We start from the raw sequence: 16445 nt of genomic DNA, 5'->3' as shown, positions 1-16445 counted from the left end.
TATGGCAACGAGATTTTAAACTAGCGATTGTTTAATGCAAAAATGCAAAATTACATGTTAATTGATGTCTTGATACTGTCAAGTAATTCTATGTTGCTTTTTTGCTTTTTTACAAACCGTCATATAAAAAGGTTCAATGTATTTTTACTGTGTTTGTTCCTTGATACTTTTTCATTTTTCCGGAAATGAAAGATTATCTAATAGGACCAAAGAATTGTTTATATACATGGTACGGAAGATTGGATCAATATTACTCATTTTGTGCTGTACCAGTATTTCCGAGGAACCAGTTTTCTTATGGTCTTTAAAATGAGCCAAAATTAGAATTATGTAGATATTTAGACTTTAATTGTGTGTGGCCAATTTTATTATCATATTTTAGATTTACAGCGCCACTCAAAATATCAGCAGCGATTCCGGATGATGTCCAATATGACAAGGGTCTTGATATTGTTTTGTTAACAAAATCATCACATACTTTTACCAGATTGTTGGTAGAAGATGTTGTTTAAAGCATACATCATCAGAGCAGAGCATGGCTAAAGAAACAGCATAGTGACTGTTTTATTTGGAATGCACCAGTTTTCTTGTGATCTTCAAAATCAATCAACGAATTTAGAATTAAAGCTTGTATTTACACTTGTGTCATTTGGAACCATTGCTTTTCATCATTTGTTTGTTCTAAAGTGAAACTCAAAATATACACAGCGATTCCAGGTGATATTCAATTATGACCAGGCTCAATACTGTTGGCTGACTAATTTATTATTTTGATAGTGTTTTGTTAACAAGAAATACCCTAATGCCTAAGAACAAAACATGGCTCTAGTGTCAGTGTGTTCTTATTATTATGTTAATCAATTGTATTTTTCGCTGCTAACACTCGAATTGTAAAAAGCAATTGTTAGATGAAAGAAACGGTGCTTTTACAAGTACAAATTTTATAGCATGTTTTAACAAATCGAATACGTTTATGAGTACATGTCAATTTATATGACGAAAATTGTGCTTTAAATTAGATATAAACGTAGTAGAAAGCAATATCCGTCAATTTATTTCACCTGTTTGCCAATTAATTTGTACAAACTTTGTTTGACTTGAGTGCAAATCAATCTTTAGTAATATATTAACGGTAATTGCATGTGTCAACTGCAACATCAGTTTGCATACTGAACGGTTTTGTGAGTCGTTTTCCAATTATCAAAAATAAATAAATACATTTAATTAATTTCAGACGTAATTTCATCTTGCGAGTGATGTGTCGTTGTAACGGTTAACGGGATATTTTATTGCTTAACATTCATTGTCACTGTCTCATGATTCATTAGAAAACTTTCATCATATTGAAGAAATAAGATGAGTCACAGATATTTTTTGTATTACCATTACAATATCTTTACATTTAGATTAAAACAGGTAAAATGCATTATTGATAATCAAATGTTTTTTCGCAATTTCAATTTAATTTTATTACAAACCGATATAACAAACAAAAATCCGATTTTGATTAACTTATACATAGCTGAAACAGAAACAGACAAGTCTTTTCCGGTCTAGACTGCAGATATGTGTAGTCTGACCTAGCTTTATAATGTTGCTGACAAATGTTAAATTTTAAATCATAAAGTGATTATCACCAATAAGCCTCTTTGTCCCTCAGCTACATCCACGTAGTTTAATACATCTAAAGTCATTTCAGTTTTTTGAGAATAAAGGAAATTGAAATTCCTTAAGAACGTCAAAAACTTTACTGAATCGAATAGTCTTAGAGAAGCTTTCTTTATGACGTAGTATATCTCTCCGCATGACGAATGTTAATGGCGATTAAAACTGGACGATACTTACTTTGAAATATACCTTATAATTCGCAATTCCCTACATATCATACTAAATAAAAGTAATTTATCATGTTAAGTATTTTACATTAAACAACTGTCAAAAAGTTAGGTTATATTCACAAAAACAAAAGCAATATACGAGCGTAACGATGACATTTGTACAGACGTAATGAATATTGATTGTAGTTTACGTGACAAAGGTATTGGGGTATATATAAATAACATAATTTTATTTCACACATGAAAGAAAGCCATACAAATGCTGCAACATGACAATAAAGTAATGGTTTTCACAAATATTTGTTCCATTTTATACAATGGACGTGTCCGCTACAATATAAATGCTATTAATGCTTGGTAAGATCCATGATTTGGTCTAAGGCGAATAGAAGAGTTTTACATTTAAAGTTTTTGCTACAGGTCAAATAAAGAGAGACGTACTTACATTTAAAAATAGAACACATAATTTGAAGTAACTCTGTCTTTTACAATTTGAAGTTACTCTGTCTTTTACTTAAATTAGAAGAAGACAAGTTTTGCATAGAATTCACCTTATACCAGTTGCTCTGTGAATCCGAATACTAGTAATCTTGAAAGTTAGATAAGAATGAGTAAGCCTATTCAAGTAATACATAATATAATGCATGTACAGTACACTTAGATATTCCTTGTAAGCAAGATTATGATGGTTATAAACAACAATTACCGTGGAATTAACCCGTTATTGTCGTAGTTTCATACTGTAAACAGCTAACCTAACGATAATTTACGAGGCATTCGGTCTGATAAAACCAGCTTATGTCATTTTATAACGGATAAATAGCGTGAATAGTGTAAAAGTTGGCAAAGTGATGGTTACCAGATCGCCGTTTGAAAAGTATCATCATCATCAAAATAAACATTTAAGGGGGTTGAAATTAAAGCAAAGGTCTTTCTTACGATCTTACCCAGTTCTGTAATATCTATACAAGATATATCAAACTTAAAATGTGAAATATTTACATTTGTCCGAGTTATAAAGTATAAGATGTTAGTTAATAAATGCATTGTTATTATAATACACCTTAAATTATATTCTTGTTTTTATTGAGTTTAAAACTTTAGGTCAAGGACAAATCTTTGTTTTGTTTCTATTTCTCCAAGAGGCAGTATAAGCTTTTTTGTTTGAGTGTAATAAAATTAGACTTAATGAAAAGTGTTATAAAACATGTACATGTACAATATTTATGTTCTTAATGACAATAATATTGTTGCAGTGGGGTTGAGGGCTTGGATTTTCTTGCGTTTTTGTTCTTATTATATATATTATGTTCGATTTTATTTATTTTTTAGAAAAAAAACAACACAGTTTTTGAGCCCACTGTGTGCCACTTTTAGTTCCATTTCATTGCGATTTGAAAGATAATATGGCTGAAGTTATCCCAATCATGTCAATAATAGTTTAAGATGCATGGAGCTAGACCATGGAACAAACATGGACGCGGGTAAGTTAATTTTACGTAATTTCGTTAAATATACAATTTTACTAGTGTTAATAGTGAGTAATCATTTGGTCTGATAACGTTGCGAATAGTCAATTAAATGCTACGTTTTACGGTACAATGTAATATAAGGCACATCAATAGCATAGTTAAGGCGGGGCAATATGCGCCCGAATGTAAATTTGTTTGAGTAATCAAAAATTATCTTTCAGTAAGGGACCCAATCAAGGAACTTGCTGAAAAGTTTTCATTATCCTTACGAGACTATTTGACTTCCAAGGTGGGGAATAATGTTTTGGTCCACGTCTGCCCGCGTTACGTGGGCATTAGTCGTTATAGGATTGGTTCTTTCTCTTTATTTTTGTAAAACCCCACCGGTTTCGGAGTTAAATATCAGACAAATGTGTATGTAATGTGCATCTAATTTGCAGTCAACATTAACTCATTGACAGGTTAAGAGGCATTGAGTCTCACTCAGATACTGTATACTTATATACGGGATTCTAAGGCCTGTATTATTTACATAATAATACGGATGTTTATATGGGACGTATTTGTTTAATTTTGCGGACCTAGTATACAAGTCTGTATAGGAAACATCGTGTCTTGGAAGAAAAAAGCGCACATAATGCAAAGCTGCCAACCTCAACAAATTAAATGGTATATGTTTACATGTTCAATTGTGACACGAAAGAATTCCAAATTTTTCTGGAAAATAACTTTACCTTCAGGCCAAAAACGAAATCACATAACAGAAAGCCGTCTGAGATCTGCCTCCACCAGTTAAAGTTGAAGGTCAATATATAAGCGTAACAGTGTCAATGCGACTGAAACACAGCAGCTAAAAACCCACTCCCAATAGTAATCTTGTTAGAAAATAGATATTAATGCCACTAGCTTTAGCTTATAGAAATTATTTACATTCCCTGTCATTCAGAAACCATAAAAGAAACTAACTTCAGTGGCATTAGCTTAATGAGCAGATTTTAATGACGCAAAATTCCACCAAACGATAAGGCATTACCATTTTCTACATAAAAGCTATAATAGGAATAAAAGCTCTTCCGAGTAATGACATGTGTACATAAAATGACGTAATGTACATAAATACAGCCAAAATAATGTAAGACAGGACATAATACAAATTATATCAGTTTTTTATACGTTTTATGGATAGGCATCTTAGATTGAATTGTTTCTTTTTCGATAGGATATAGTAATAAATCTCTGAATTTGTTCTGCTAGAAGGAATGCTGTAGTGAACAAATGACTGGGGGCAGTGGTATACATGGCCGTGTATTTAAGGTCATTGTCTTTGAACCATTGACTCCTCACCCATGTGGGTTCGAAAAAAATTAATTTCTGTGATTAAAATTTTTTACTCAAAGATGAGCATTGTATATCTTTCAGTAAATAAATACAAAAGAAGATATTTCAAAAAATAAGCAAGAGAACATAATGGTTCTCAAAGACTGAACTATCTATCACGTCAGTACATATTAGTAATTATTTTTGAAAGTAAGTCAAATACCTTCAAATTATTTACCGGACAAGTATCATTAACTTTTACAAAGGGGGATAATTCAGAAGAGTTGACTCTTTAACACAGTGCTTGGCTTGCTCGCACTGCTTAATATTACCGCACTGCTTAATATTACCGTGTGAAGTTTCGTTGAGATTTTATAGTTTTTAAGGAGTCATACTTGGAATCGCACTACTGTGTCATGATAACCGACGTATAAACACATCTGCGGATGTTTCTAAATTCAAAATTTCACCATTTTCGTGTTTAAATATTGAATTCTGCTTAGGCCGGTGCTAGAGGGCGTGGACGGTAGGTTGCACTTTCCAGTACCGTCCATAAACCGGCTTAATCAAACCGAGCCTGCAACATTTTAAATTTTACCATGTTTGGCTTTCTTAAGGATTCTGTCTTTCTCTATTTTATGGTCACACTCAGTGTTATTTGTTCAGTGTGGCGGCTGTTAAAAGTCTCCCCGTACATTTAATCAAATACGTTATATTTTTGATTCCTGAGTGGTATTTTTAGTTTCTTCTATTTGGCCTTTTTCAACTTGGGTGGTTTCAGTATTCCTTCTTGAACACTGTATAATCACCCTTAGGATATGTTACCTGCTTTTCAAATTGTCTTGATGTCTTGCCTGTGATATGCAGGCTCCGCCCATTGTTTTCTCGTTTAGGGCACACACATTCTTTTATATGGGGACCATACACCGCTAATCATGGAATGGCACTACTGTGTCACATTGAAGGTTCCAATGATAACTGCTGTATAAACACATCATTCTGCAGATGTTTCTAATATCAAAATTTCACCATTTAATTGTTGAATTCTGCTTAAGCCGGTGCTAGGTGGCATGGGCGGTAACTTGCACTTTTCAGTACCGTCCATGAACAGGCGTAGTCAAACCGAATGTGCAAAATTTAAAATTTTGCCATGTTGGGCTTTCTTTACGGATTCTGTTTTTCTCTTTTTTTCAGACAATCATAATAAAAGGAGATAATTTAAAAATTTAGTAATTGAAGGTAGAATAATGGCTCTTGAACACTGCTCTCGTCTAAATAATATTTCTATCACTGTGTAAAATGTAGCTTTATTCGATTTCCTTAATGCTTTCCGTAGACAGAAGCAATTTAAAGGCAAAAGCAAAAAAAAAATCACTATAATCTGAATATGTTAGTATAATAGTGTTCATTACTTTCTTAAAAGATTAGAACATTCACAGAAATGAATAAACTAGCTGTTTATTAACTTTATCAACCTTCAATATCCTCCTAACTTTGTCATATATCTTAATATCTTATCAATATGAAATGTTAAATTATAAATGATGCTTTGACTGTACATTAGACATTAGTCAAATCCTGCCATAATTATAAAAACAAATCTTGTCTACACAGCACATTTAGTTTTGAAGACATATCAAAAAAGCTACAGCAGACTAAATTTCATAAAATATTCATAAGCTTGGGACGATAACTACCACAGTATCTTATTTTTTCCTTTAAAATATGATGTCAAAATGACAATTGACCGAATCAATCTTTTCTATGAAAGCTGTGCCAACTGTGTCTGTGAATGGTAATTTTTGACTAAAGTATTGGCCTAATATTTCAAATAAGCTGAGATTAATATATGAACTGTATGGTTTATAAAAAAAAATCTGTTTAATGGTGCTGTATAAATGACTGTACGCTTATATGACCAAAACCACCAGACAATGGTTATATTGCAAACAACTGTTTAAACACCGCCATATAACTTGTCACAAAAAAGCTTTAAAGGAACTCCACTGAGGTCATTTATGAATGAAGGTCAAGGTTAGTTAAGTCTACTAAAAGGCTTTGTCTCAATTGTTGTTGTAGCGAAGTATGAAGACAATACACCAAGAACTTAGAAAGTTATGATCAAGGTAGAAGTTTGTGGGCGGCAACGCTGACATGCCTGTAACAATACCTCTATTTAAAAAAAATAGTCGAGCTAAAAAATTAGCTATAATCTATTTTGTTTTGATATATAACTCTGAAAAAGACAATACTTGTAGTATGTACATACAATAATTTCACACACAGATGCACATAGCATCATACATGAACAATATTCATCTACTTCTTAAAAGATACTTCACTGAACAAAATTTGTCTCATTATTGAAAAATATACATTTCCATCTTAACTTCATTGAACAAAATTTGTCTCATTCTTGAACAATTTTCATTTCCTTCTTAACTTTACTGTAAAGCATTTCCTTCTTAACTTCACTGAATAAAATTTGTCTCATTCCTGAATAATATTCCTTTCCTTCTTAACTTTACTGAAAAAAATTGTCTCATTTCCCGTTTAACTTAAAGTTTATTGATTAAATTGTCTCATTCATGAAACATATTCACTATTTTTCCACCTTTAAAAATACGTATGTCATTTCCTCAACTTGTCAGATTCAGAGTGCTCTTATTCATACGACAAAAATTAACTTCATCATTCCCTGAAATTTTGTACTGTGCCTGAATACTCTGTAAGTCAACTTGCATCTGAGAATGACTTCAGAAGCCATCATTTACAAGTAATAAGCAGATCCAGTTTATTTCTGGATCTCTCACTAAACATGATGAAGTTCCATTAAGTATTCCAAAGTGTTCACTATTGCACTTTTGATGCCCCATTTGAATGCTCCAAAATAAGTGCCAGGACTATTTTACTTCAGGCGGCCAACTGTAAGTATTCCCTGTACCTTCACTTTCGACGTATTCATACACCCACTTCCTGTTGCATCTACAGTCACCTCCACATTTTTCAGATGAACATTTTGGACAGGGGAAATGACAGCCAGGACATTCAACATCTAAACAGTCACATAAATCATTCTGTGTGGATAATAATAGTCCATGATCATCATATAATTGATTCTTTCTGATGCTGAAAATAAAACAAAATGAAATAGCTTAAAACACATACTGACTAAACAAACAAGAGCACCGCTAGGCAGAGCAATATATGCCCGAACGGGATTTTTTTTTTTTTTAGTAAAGATGAAGCATTTGTAAGACATGGGAATTAAATAAAGAACATGTATTACCTCCTTCAAATAGCAATCCTCCTATTAAGTTTAAATATTGTGGGCCAAATGGAACTTAAGTTATGCTCCGGAAACTGTTTTCAGTTTTAAGGTAATAGTGACCTTGACCTTTTACCTTATGACCCCAAAATCAATAGGGGTCTTCTACCCAATCATTCTATAGAGTTTGAATATTGTTGGCCAAATGGAAGTTATGCTCCTAACAGACGGATGGACAGACGGACGCTGAGGGGGTATAACATAAAATGCCCGAAATTCTTTTGGGCATATAAAAATGCATTTTATAGACTTGAATATGACTTAAATCAATGAATTTTGTTCGTTTACAAATGTATGTTTCTATATACTGACTTGTGTTTAATCTTTGTATAAATTATTTGTTTTGGTATGATTCATTTACTTTTATAGTTAAATATTAATGCTAGGTTTGGTTATATACATGTGAATATTGTTTATTTCTATAGTTCATTGTAACAACATAATCATGCGCTTCTCATTGTAATAAATGTCATCCCTTTACATGTTTGAATGTGGGTAAATAACATTGTAAAATATGTTCATATGCATTAGCATTGATTTTGTGTATGTGCCAGGTGTTATAAAGGAAATATTAAATCGTATTTCTTTCATACAGTTATTATTGAATACATGCTATAGACCTATATGAACTACATAAATATCCAAGGTATATAGAGTGAAAAAATTCAAGTTGTTTCCCTTATCTATGAGTAAAATTGATATCTCTTATGCTTAAACAATGCAAATTCAGCTGTTTTTAAACCGTTAGTTTGGGGCCAATTAATGTCCGATTTTAAAATTTATTACACCAATGACAAGCTTGTAATTTTAGCTTCTGCTAGGTATATATTTCAACAAATTGTTTGACACTAACAGACTTCCAGAAATACGTCAGTCCGACAGACATGTGCGATAAATTTTGATTAGGTCCGAGGAATTTTTATTCCGGATCAGTCCGACTGTCAGGCTTTTATTCAACTCGCATGTATACAAAATGGCGTCTCTAATGGTGCCAAACCTGGGAAAAAAACGAAAATTTACATCAGAGGAGCCGAAGAACAGCAGTAAAAGGATGAAAAGAATAGACCTGAGACAAATTAAATGAAAAATGGAAACAGGACCGTGAATCTTTGGTGTATGACAGGGAGGAGATGAAAATGACTGTGCTGATTTTCACGGCAAAAAAAATTAAAACCGAAAAGTGTCTTAGAAATACAAACACAAATTTTCCTTTGATTTTGATCAATTTTATTTGGTCTGACATATTTCGTTTTGGTCCGACAGATTTTCATGGTTTGTCAGACCGAATGTCTGACACTTTTTTTTTAACTTTTGAGAAGTCTGCACTAAAGGTTTTTTAATTTACAGTTAAACCTACCAAAGTCAGACCATTTAACATATGATTAATACAGTGACAAATGCAACCTGTTATCTTTACTTGCAATTCTACTGATAAAAATAGCCAATAGACAATGTTGTTAACTACTGGCAGCAGATAAATACATTTATACAAGAAATGGACAATGCCAAATAAATGGTAAATACGTAATTCAAAGAAAGGTTATTCTAACAGTAAAGATTAAGAGCTAAGATTTAAACAGAATCCCTAATGATAAGACAATGATGGTTATCTTTTTTACTTTTTTTCTTTGTATAAACGTCTGTTCATTTTCTTCATTTCTCTAGCACTCCTCTCAGGATCAAAATCGTCCATAAATCTGCCTGGATTTACAAAGGCCAACATACGTAACTGCTTTGCTTGTTTTGCCTGCAAATACATGAATAAGGTTTATTTAAAATAGTCTTGTATATCAGTTATTTCATATGTGTTTGACTAAAATTTAAATTTGTGATGATGAACAAAATGAATAAATTAACGTCTTAAATGCTTGATTATTAAATCAAAATGATCATTTTACACTGGTTGTAACTAGGATAATTAATCCAAGAACAGAAAATTTAAATCTAACATGGCATGCAATTCCAATGCACAATAAGCTTAACTTTATACGATGCAACTAATTAAATTATTTAGTCAGTGCACTGCACAATATGGAATATATACAATTTCATGTAATATACGATATCTACATGGAAGGTGGGAGGGGTTGTGTTGGAGGACAACTTGCAATTATACTGGACCAACCGCAATATATATTTATTTATATGTCGTTTTTTTTTGGGGTTGTTTTATTGTGGTAGTATTTTTTTTGCTGGATACAATTTTAAATATTAATATTAACAATAAATCCAAATGAGATTTTGCATGACATGTATCACAAGTCACAATGGTACTTTAAACTTAAAGGTCATTAGGTGACTTGAAAGCTATGGTGAACAAGACCGCGAGTTACCCGAACATAAGCCTTTTACCATTCAGCCACTTGGCTATAAAAGGATAAAAACACATTAAATTAACTTAGTATAGTATACCTTCTCATCATCGCTTATGTCCATTTTATCCAGTTTTTCAAGTTGTGCCTGAATGTGAGAATTTTCGGACTGCCTACGGGACTGAAAAATACAATGGCTACATCTAACACTGGGAAGAATTGAGCTACATGAAATCACAGGACATGAAAACAAAGTACCAACCTACAAAGTTTCTATGCCATGCAACAATATAAACACAAAGTTCTATGTCCTACATTATCAATTGAGTAAGATATGAAACAATGTTTGAAATGATTGTATTTTTTCATTTAAGATTGAATCTGATTCAAATTTTTGGCTAAAGTCTTCATATAAATTCTGACTAACAGCCATATTGATCATTTTTAAAATATATTTCAACAATTATTGGCCATTTTCAATTTTGAAGTCAGATATCTTCAGTCCAATAAACCAATCAGAGGGTGAAGCTTAGTTTATTATAATCTCAATGTTTCAAATATTATAATATATTGAAATAACTATTAGAATTCAGAACAAATTTGCTTTTCCTTTTCTGATTACCTACAAAAATATACTTTGAGCTGCAGCGGAAATCACTGAAGTGTTGTGTACAGTATTTATGGTGACATATTTATTAATTTAAATTTGTACATCACTTTCCTGACATTAGTATGAGGGGTTTCAATTGGATTTAATAACAAGTCAAACATAAGCATCTGAACATTCATATATACGTCAAATTTTATGAAATATTTTTTGTTCTTTTTCTTTTCTTTTTTTCATATCAATTTAATATCAAAGTAAAAAAGATCAGTTCTAATATAGTAATTATTCAACTAAATTTTCAATTTCTATAGACACTTAAAAAACATTGTTTTAATCATATATATCGCATCATTCTTTACTGGCCACCAAATATACACAATAATATTAAGGCTCTTCCTCTAGCCGGCAAAATGTTAGACCTGCCTTAAGCTAGTTTTGAAAGCTTTCAAAAATAAGATTTCAATTCCTATATGTGATACATGTGATTGTGTACTTGGTCGTCTTACATTTTATACAGCTTGTTCTGTTGACTATACAATGCTCTAGCACAGATTGATAAACAGTTATAATTGTGTCAAATCTTAGAAGCTTAAGCAGTGTAAGCCCATAGATATTTTCAAGCAAAGCTTTAAAAGGCCATGCAGGCTAGTTAAGAATTAAATGCTGTAAATTAAAGGGATAATAACAAGCACTTCTGAAGGGCAAGAATTTACCAAAAGCTATAAAATAACAGTCAAATCAAGAAGTAAGTTCACGATTAATCAGGTACCTGAATTCAATCAATTATATAAATTTGGTGAAAGAAACTCATGACTTAAGCTATATGACTTATACTTGGGTCTTGCAGAATAAGTATACTTACTGGAAATAGTATTTATTATTCTTCTACAGGCTGTAAGTTTCAGCTCTTGCTCTTATTAGTTTATTGTAAAATTGGTTTTAGAAATAAAGATCTACATGATAAAAGATGTTCAAATTGTACCATGGATTTAACCAGTCACTTCAAATGTTGTTATCTTAGTATAATTGTAGATAATGGGAGATAATCAAAACATATATACTTGTATTTAGGATAATGCTCTTTAGAGGATTCCTTCCCTTTGAAATAATTTTTCAATATGTCAATAAATAATCTAGAATGAAAGTCATTTGAACATAAAATATTTTGAGGGCTTATCAACATTTTGAAGAAAACCTTTATATTAATATAAAGACTTGACCAGTCTTGCACTCAAAACATGTTCAGTATCTTTCTTATACTAACCTTGGTTATTGAGTTTCTGAACCAAAATTTTAGCTAAAACCGACCATACCAGTTTAAACATGACATCCCTAATTACAGATAATAAATTTTCAGTATTTTTTAATCTTATGAAGAAACAGCAAATCAATTTGAAATCATATTTTAACAAGAAAAAATATAAATCAAAGAAAAAGAGTTATTACTACAGTAGATTTCTGCTGGTTTCCAGAATCTTTATTTGCATCTGTATTGTACTGGTTCCCCTGTAACACACATAAAATATACCACCATAGCTCTGTGTCCATAATTAATTTATAATAATTACAACTTGATCATGACTACAAGTAAATGTTTATGTAGGTTTTTATCAAATTCATATAATTATATTTTCTTTTTTTTTTGTAAGTAATAAATATGACAAACATGTCTTTCCACCTGTCATTTAGAAGAAAACAATTTGGTTTCATACCCTAATTTTTAAACACTGTATGTCTTCTCTTCAATTTGATAAAACTTCCATTAAAACAATAAAAATTATTAATATTCCAAATGAATCTTCAGTAGTTAAATGCAGCATGCCTTCCGATTAAAAAAATAGAGCAAAAGTTAGTTCTGTATATATAATACCGGTACTGTTAATCTTGTAAATTAGTGTACATAACATTATCATAAATATGTTACTTAAAGTCCCACTTCATCGTGAATATTATATCAAAAGATATGGACATATAACAGTAATTTCAGTAAAGACCATTTATAGCTGACTTGGTTATAACAAGTGTCCTTACATTGCAGGAACACCTGATTTTCATGATCTAATAAAATAAGCAGGCATTTTAAAATCTAGCACAGTTCAGATGCAGGTGTGTTATATTGTAAAAGTTTTTTCAGCCCATTATAATGTAAGCTAACAGTAGATACCATATTGAGAATTTTTAGTACATAATAACCTTTAAAGGGACTCCACTGAGGTTTTTTGACCTGACGGGACTGGAAATATTTTTTTGAGATTATTACTCCATTTGATATAGATCTATACAAATAACATGTGTGCAAAATTTCAGATCATTAGCTCCCTTCGTTTTTCCAGAATAAATATTGTAATAGTGAAAAGTGACCCAAAATTAAAAAGCGTTTAAACGCTTTTCACTCAAATTGGACTGAGATAATAGCACAAACATATGATTTTTGATGTATTTCTTGTATATTTCTTGGTTATATTTTATATATATTTCTGTTTTAAGTTCACATGTTTATCTATGTGACAAATTAAAATTTTATGTTTTTAGGCTTATAAACCTCAGTGGAGTTTCTTTAAACTCTGTTTTACTGAAACTTTAATTAACCAATATTTAATTATACAAATTTGAAAAAATAAGCGTATTTTTAGCAATGGAGACAGCTGAATAGCTTTTATTTTTATGTATTCAGTTTACTGTTGAACAGATTATAAAGATGATTTTTGTTTGTTTGTTTGGGTTTTCGTTTTCATCACACGGACACATTATAGGTCATATGGCGACGTTCCAGCTTTACTGGTGGAGGAAGACCTCAGGTGCTCTTCAGTGCATTTTTATAAAGATGATAATGTTAAGACAGTTATCCATGCCACCTGAATGATAAATTCAGACCAACTTACAATTCCATGCAGTCTAACAACACTTGCTTTTAATGATAAGCATTATTGCACTGATTAGAAATCACTTAACACATTGAATGCAACCTGCAAAAATAACCCATGGTACCTTCATGTGCAAAAGTAGGCTATTGCACCTCAATGCACAAAACTAGCCTCTGGCACCTTGATGTGCTTGAGTCACAAAAGCAAAATATAGCCTATTGCACCTTGACTGGCAAAATTAGCCTATCAACCCTTGATGCACAAAAAGGCAAGGCATAAGGCACCTTGTTGTGCAAAATAGCCTATGGCACCTTGATGTGCAAAATAAGCCTATGGCACCTTGTTGTGCAAAGTAGCCTATGGCACCTTGTTGTGCAAAATAAGCCTATGGCACCTTGTTGTGCAAAGTAGCCTATGGTTCCTTGATGTGCAAAATAGCCTATGATACCTTGATTTGCATAAAAATGGACGAAAAAATGGCACCTTTGATGAATTATTACAAAATAACTATTCAATTAAGTACACATATAATGTTACATGCACTTTATTTTATTGGTTTGAATACAGGTCATGCAAGACACAATGCTAACATTCACAAATCCTGTTTTCAAAATACAAAAAAACAAAGTTACAATAATTTTCTAAAAAGTGTGGTTTTGGATTGATGCTAAACTTAAAGAAAGACTGAAAACGCAAAGTATCGTGGGAAAAAGAAATCAGTAAAACTACTTCTGAAACATTGTCAAATTTACCCATTTCTGTTTGGCTTGGGCTTCTAAATCTTCAAATTCATCCACAGTAAGGTTATTGGCTCTTGATATACATGTCCCACAAAACTTTGCCCGTTTCTTATTCTTGCTAGAAGCCGGTTCATATCCGAGAAGTTGAAATATAAACTGTGCCATTTTTGGTATCTGAGAAGGATATTTCAACTGTGAATCACATCCACCCCATTTATCATGCCATGGATTTCTACATTGAATGCCATCTTCTGACTCAACCTGAAGCAAAAAAGATAAAAAAGGAAAACATAGGAATGACTGTGGTATCTAATACTCGCAAATTTCCTTGTAATATTAATGTTAAAATTCACAGAGGTCTCAAAGACAATTAAAAAATTTTGAAACTAAATGTTTGCATGTATGTATATAGGTATGTATTCTTATTAGTTTAATGAGGGTCCATCCGCCTGTAAAAAAAAACAGTTTTCGCTGCGTACAGACCCCAAACATGTCACTAGTCTTGCCCTTAAAGAGTTAATTTTGAACCACAATGTGGTTATAATTTGCCTCCATTCAATTTCCAAAGAGTATTCACCGGTATGAAATTTGAGCAAATAGTAGGTCACTGTACAGCGGCCAATGAGAGTAACCTGAGACATATATAAAAAGAAAGTAGCCCTGAAAAGAGCTCTTGGTGCCAAGCAAAGGGCCGGGCTTTTACACCTGACCAGTCTGTAGGTCCAAGTTCTGGTCTTTATTTTTCGCCTGGTCTTTATTTTTCGCCATCCATGATCCAAGTTCTTCATGCCCTACAGTGCCTTCTCTTAAATGCACCTTGTAAGCTACATGTTTACTATTTATAACAGGGCTTTTATAACCTTTGGTTTGGTACTTCTAAAGATTGTGACCTTAATACTTATAATATGCTTTAACACATAATCGGTTTGCCCAGGGTTCCTGCTTTCACACGCCAATGGGGCCATCCTTAAAAAAATGTTTGTTTGCAGTAACGCGACCGACTCACAAAATTTGCCCCTACTCAAATTTTTTTTTCATGGTCTGGATAAGAAATTTTTTTTTTTGAATCAGAAAATTATGCCTTGTGCTTTGTTTTCGTTCAGATAAAGGTTAATAGAAGAAATAAAATGTAGGTCTGATTAAATTAGAATTCAGATATCAATTTATTAATTGTTACCAGATTATCAAAGCATATATTGTCCAGCATTTTGAAATTCCATGTTTATTTGGGAGTACAGTTTAATAAAAAAAAAAAATCGACCTACCTACCCACTTTGAAAATTCTTGGTGGGGTTACTGCAAACAAACATTTTTTTAAGGATGGCCTGGCCCCAAATTATTAGTTCTGCAGCATAAAACCTTAAGTGATTTTTTCTGGTTTCAACATAAGATAAAAATATCGGAAAGCCGTACAGGCCCTTATGGCTAGCCAAAAGTCCTAGCCGTATATGAGTCACGTACGGCTAGCCGAGACACACTGTATTGTCTAGATCTAGACTTCTAGAACTGTAGAGCACTTATCAGTCCGTTATTTCTAATTAATTATCAGCCCCGCACTACTTTCCTTTGAATAACTGATACAATGTTTGCTTCATTTCAATTAACTTTTATCTTATTACTATAAATAATGATATTTCAAAGAATGTTTATATCTTTGTTTAAAATAGATGTTTGTTTATGTCGCGAAAATATATTACAATTCTATATTTTCGGTTTTTCTTTTACCTTTTGGTCAGCAGATGTTGAGCCAGCTGTGTAGTCATTAGAAGTTTCATCGTCTGAATCATCCTCGATTATCATAACATCGTCATCATCAAATATATTCGTAGAATTTGACATTATTTCGGAAATAATTAGAATTATTCTTCTGCATAGGTTGAGACCGCCTAAATGTTTGGGTGTCACGCCACTATATTTGAGGCTCTAAGGTACTACAAACAGAAAGCTTAAATGCTCAATATCAATGT

At 32.0% G+C, this 16445-nt stretch overlaps 1 protein-coding gene across 4 annotated transcripts; it reads right to left on the bottom strand.

Annotated features, from left to right (window-relative positions):
• Nucleotides 1-6822: 6822 nt before the first annotated feature.
• LOC132760257 (ARL14 effector protein-like) lies at nt 6823-16358 on the bottom strand. Of its 4 annotated transcripts, none has more exons than XM_060752198.1 (6): nt 16204-16358; nt 14491-14739; nt 12321-12380; nt 10368-10448; nt 9575-9702; nt 6823-7756 (listed from the first exon to the last, which is right to left on the bottom strand). In XM_060752198.1, the coding sequence occupies exons 1-6, from the start codon at nt 16315-16317 to the stop codon at nt 7531-7533; spliced, it is 858 nt and encodes a 285-aa protein (XP_060608181.1). In that variant the 5' UTR covers nt 16318-16358; the 3' UTR covers nt 6823-7530. The 4 variants fall into 4 exon arrangements, with proteins under 4 accessions (XP_060608181.1, XP_060608182.1, XP_060608184.1 ...); XM_060752200.1 differs by lacking the exon at nt 6823-7756 and adding an exon at nt 8815-8952; XM_060752199.1 differs by lacking the exon at nt 12321-12380.
• Nucleotides 16359-16445: the final 87 nt, after the last annotated feature.

This window comes from Ruditapes philippinarum, unplaced genomic scaffold (genome assembly GCF_026571515.1).
Source record: "Ruditapes philippinarum isolate M1 unplaced genomic scaffold, ASM2657151v2 ctg1631_1_1_1_1, whole genome shotgun sequence".
In the NCBI taxonomy this organism is placed as follows: domain Eukaryota; kingdom Metazoa; phylum Mollusca; class Bivalvia; order Venerida; family Veneridae; genus Ruditapes; species Ruditapes philippinarum.
Note: the sequence above shows the minus strand (reverse complement) of the source record. Positions and strands in the feature narration are given on the sequence as shown.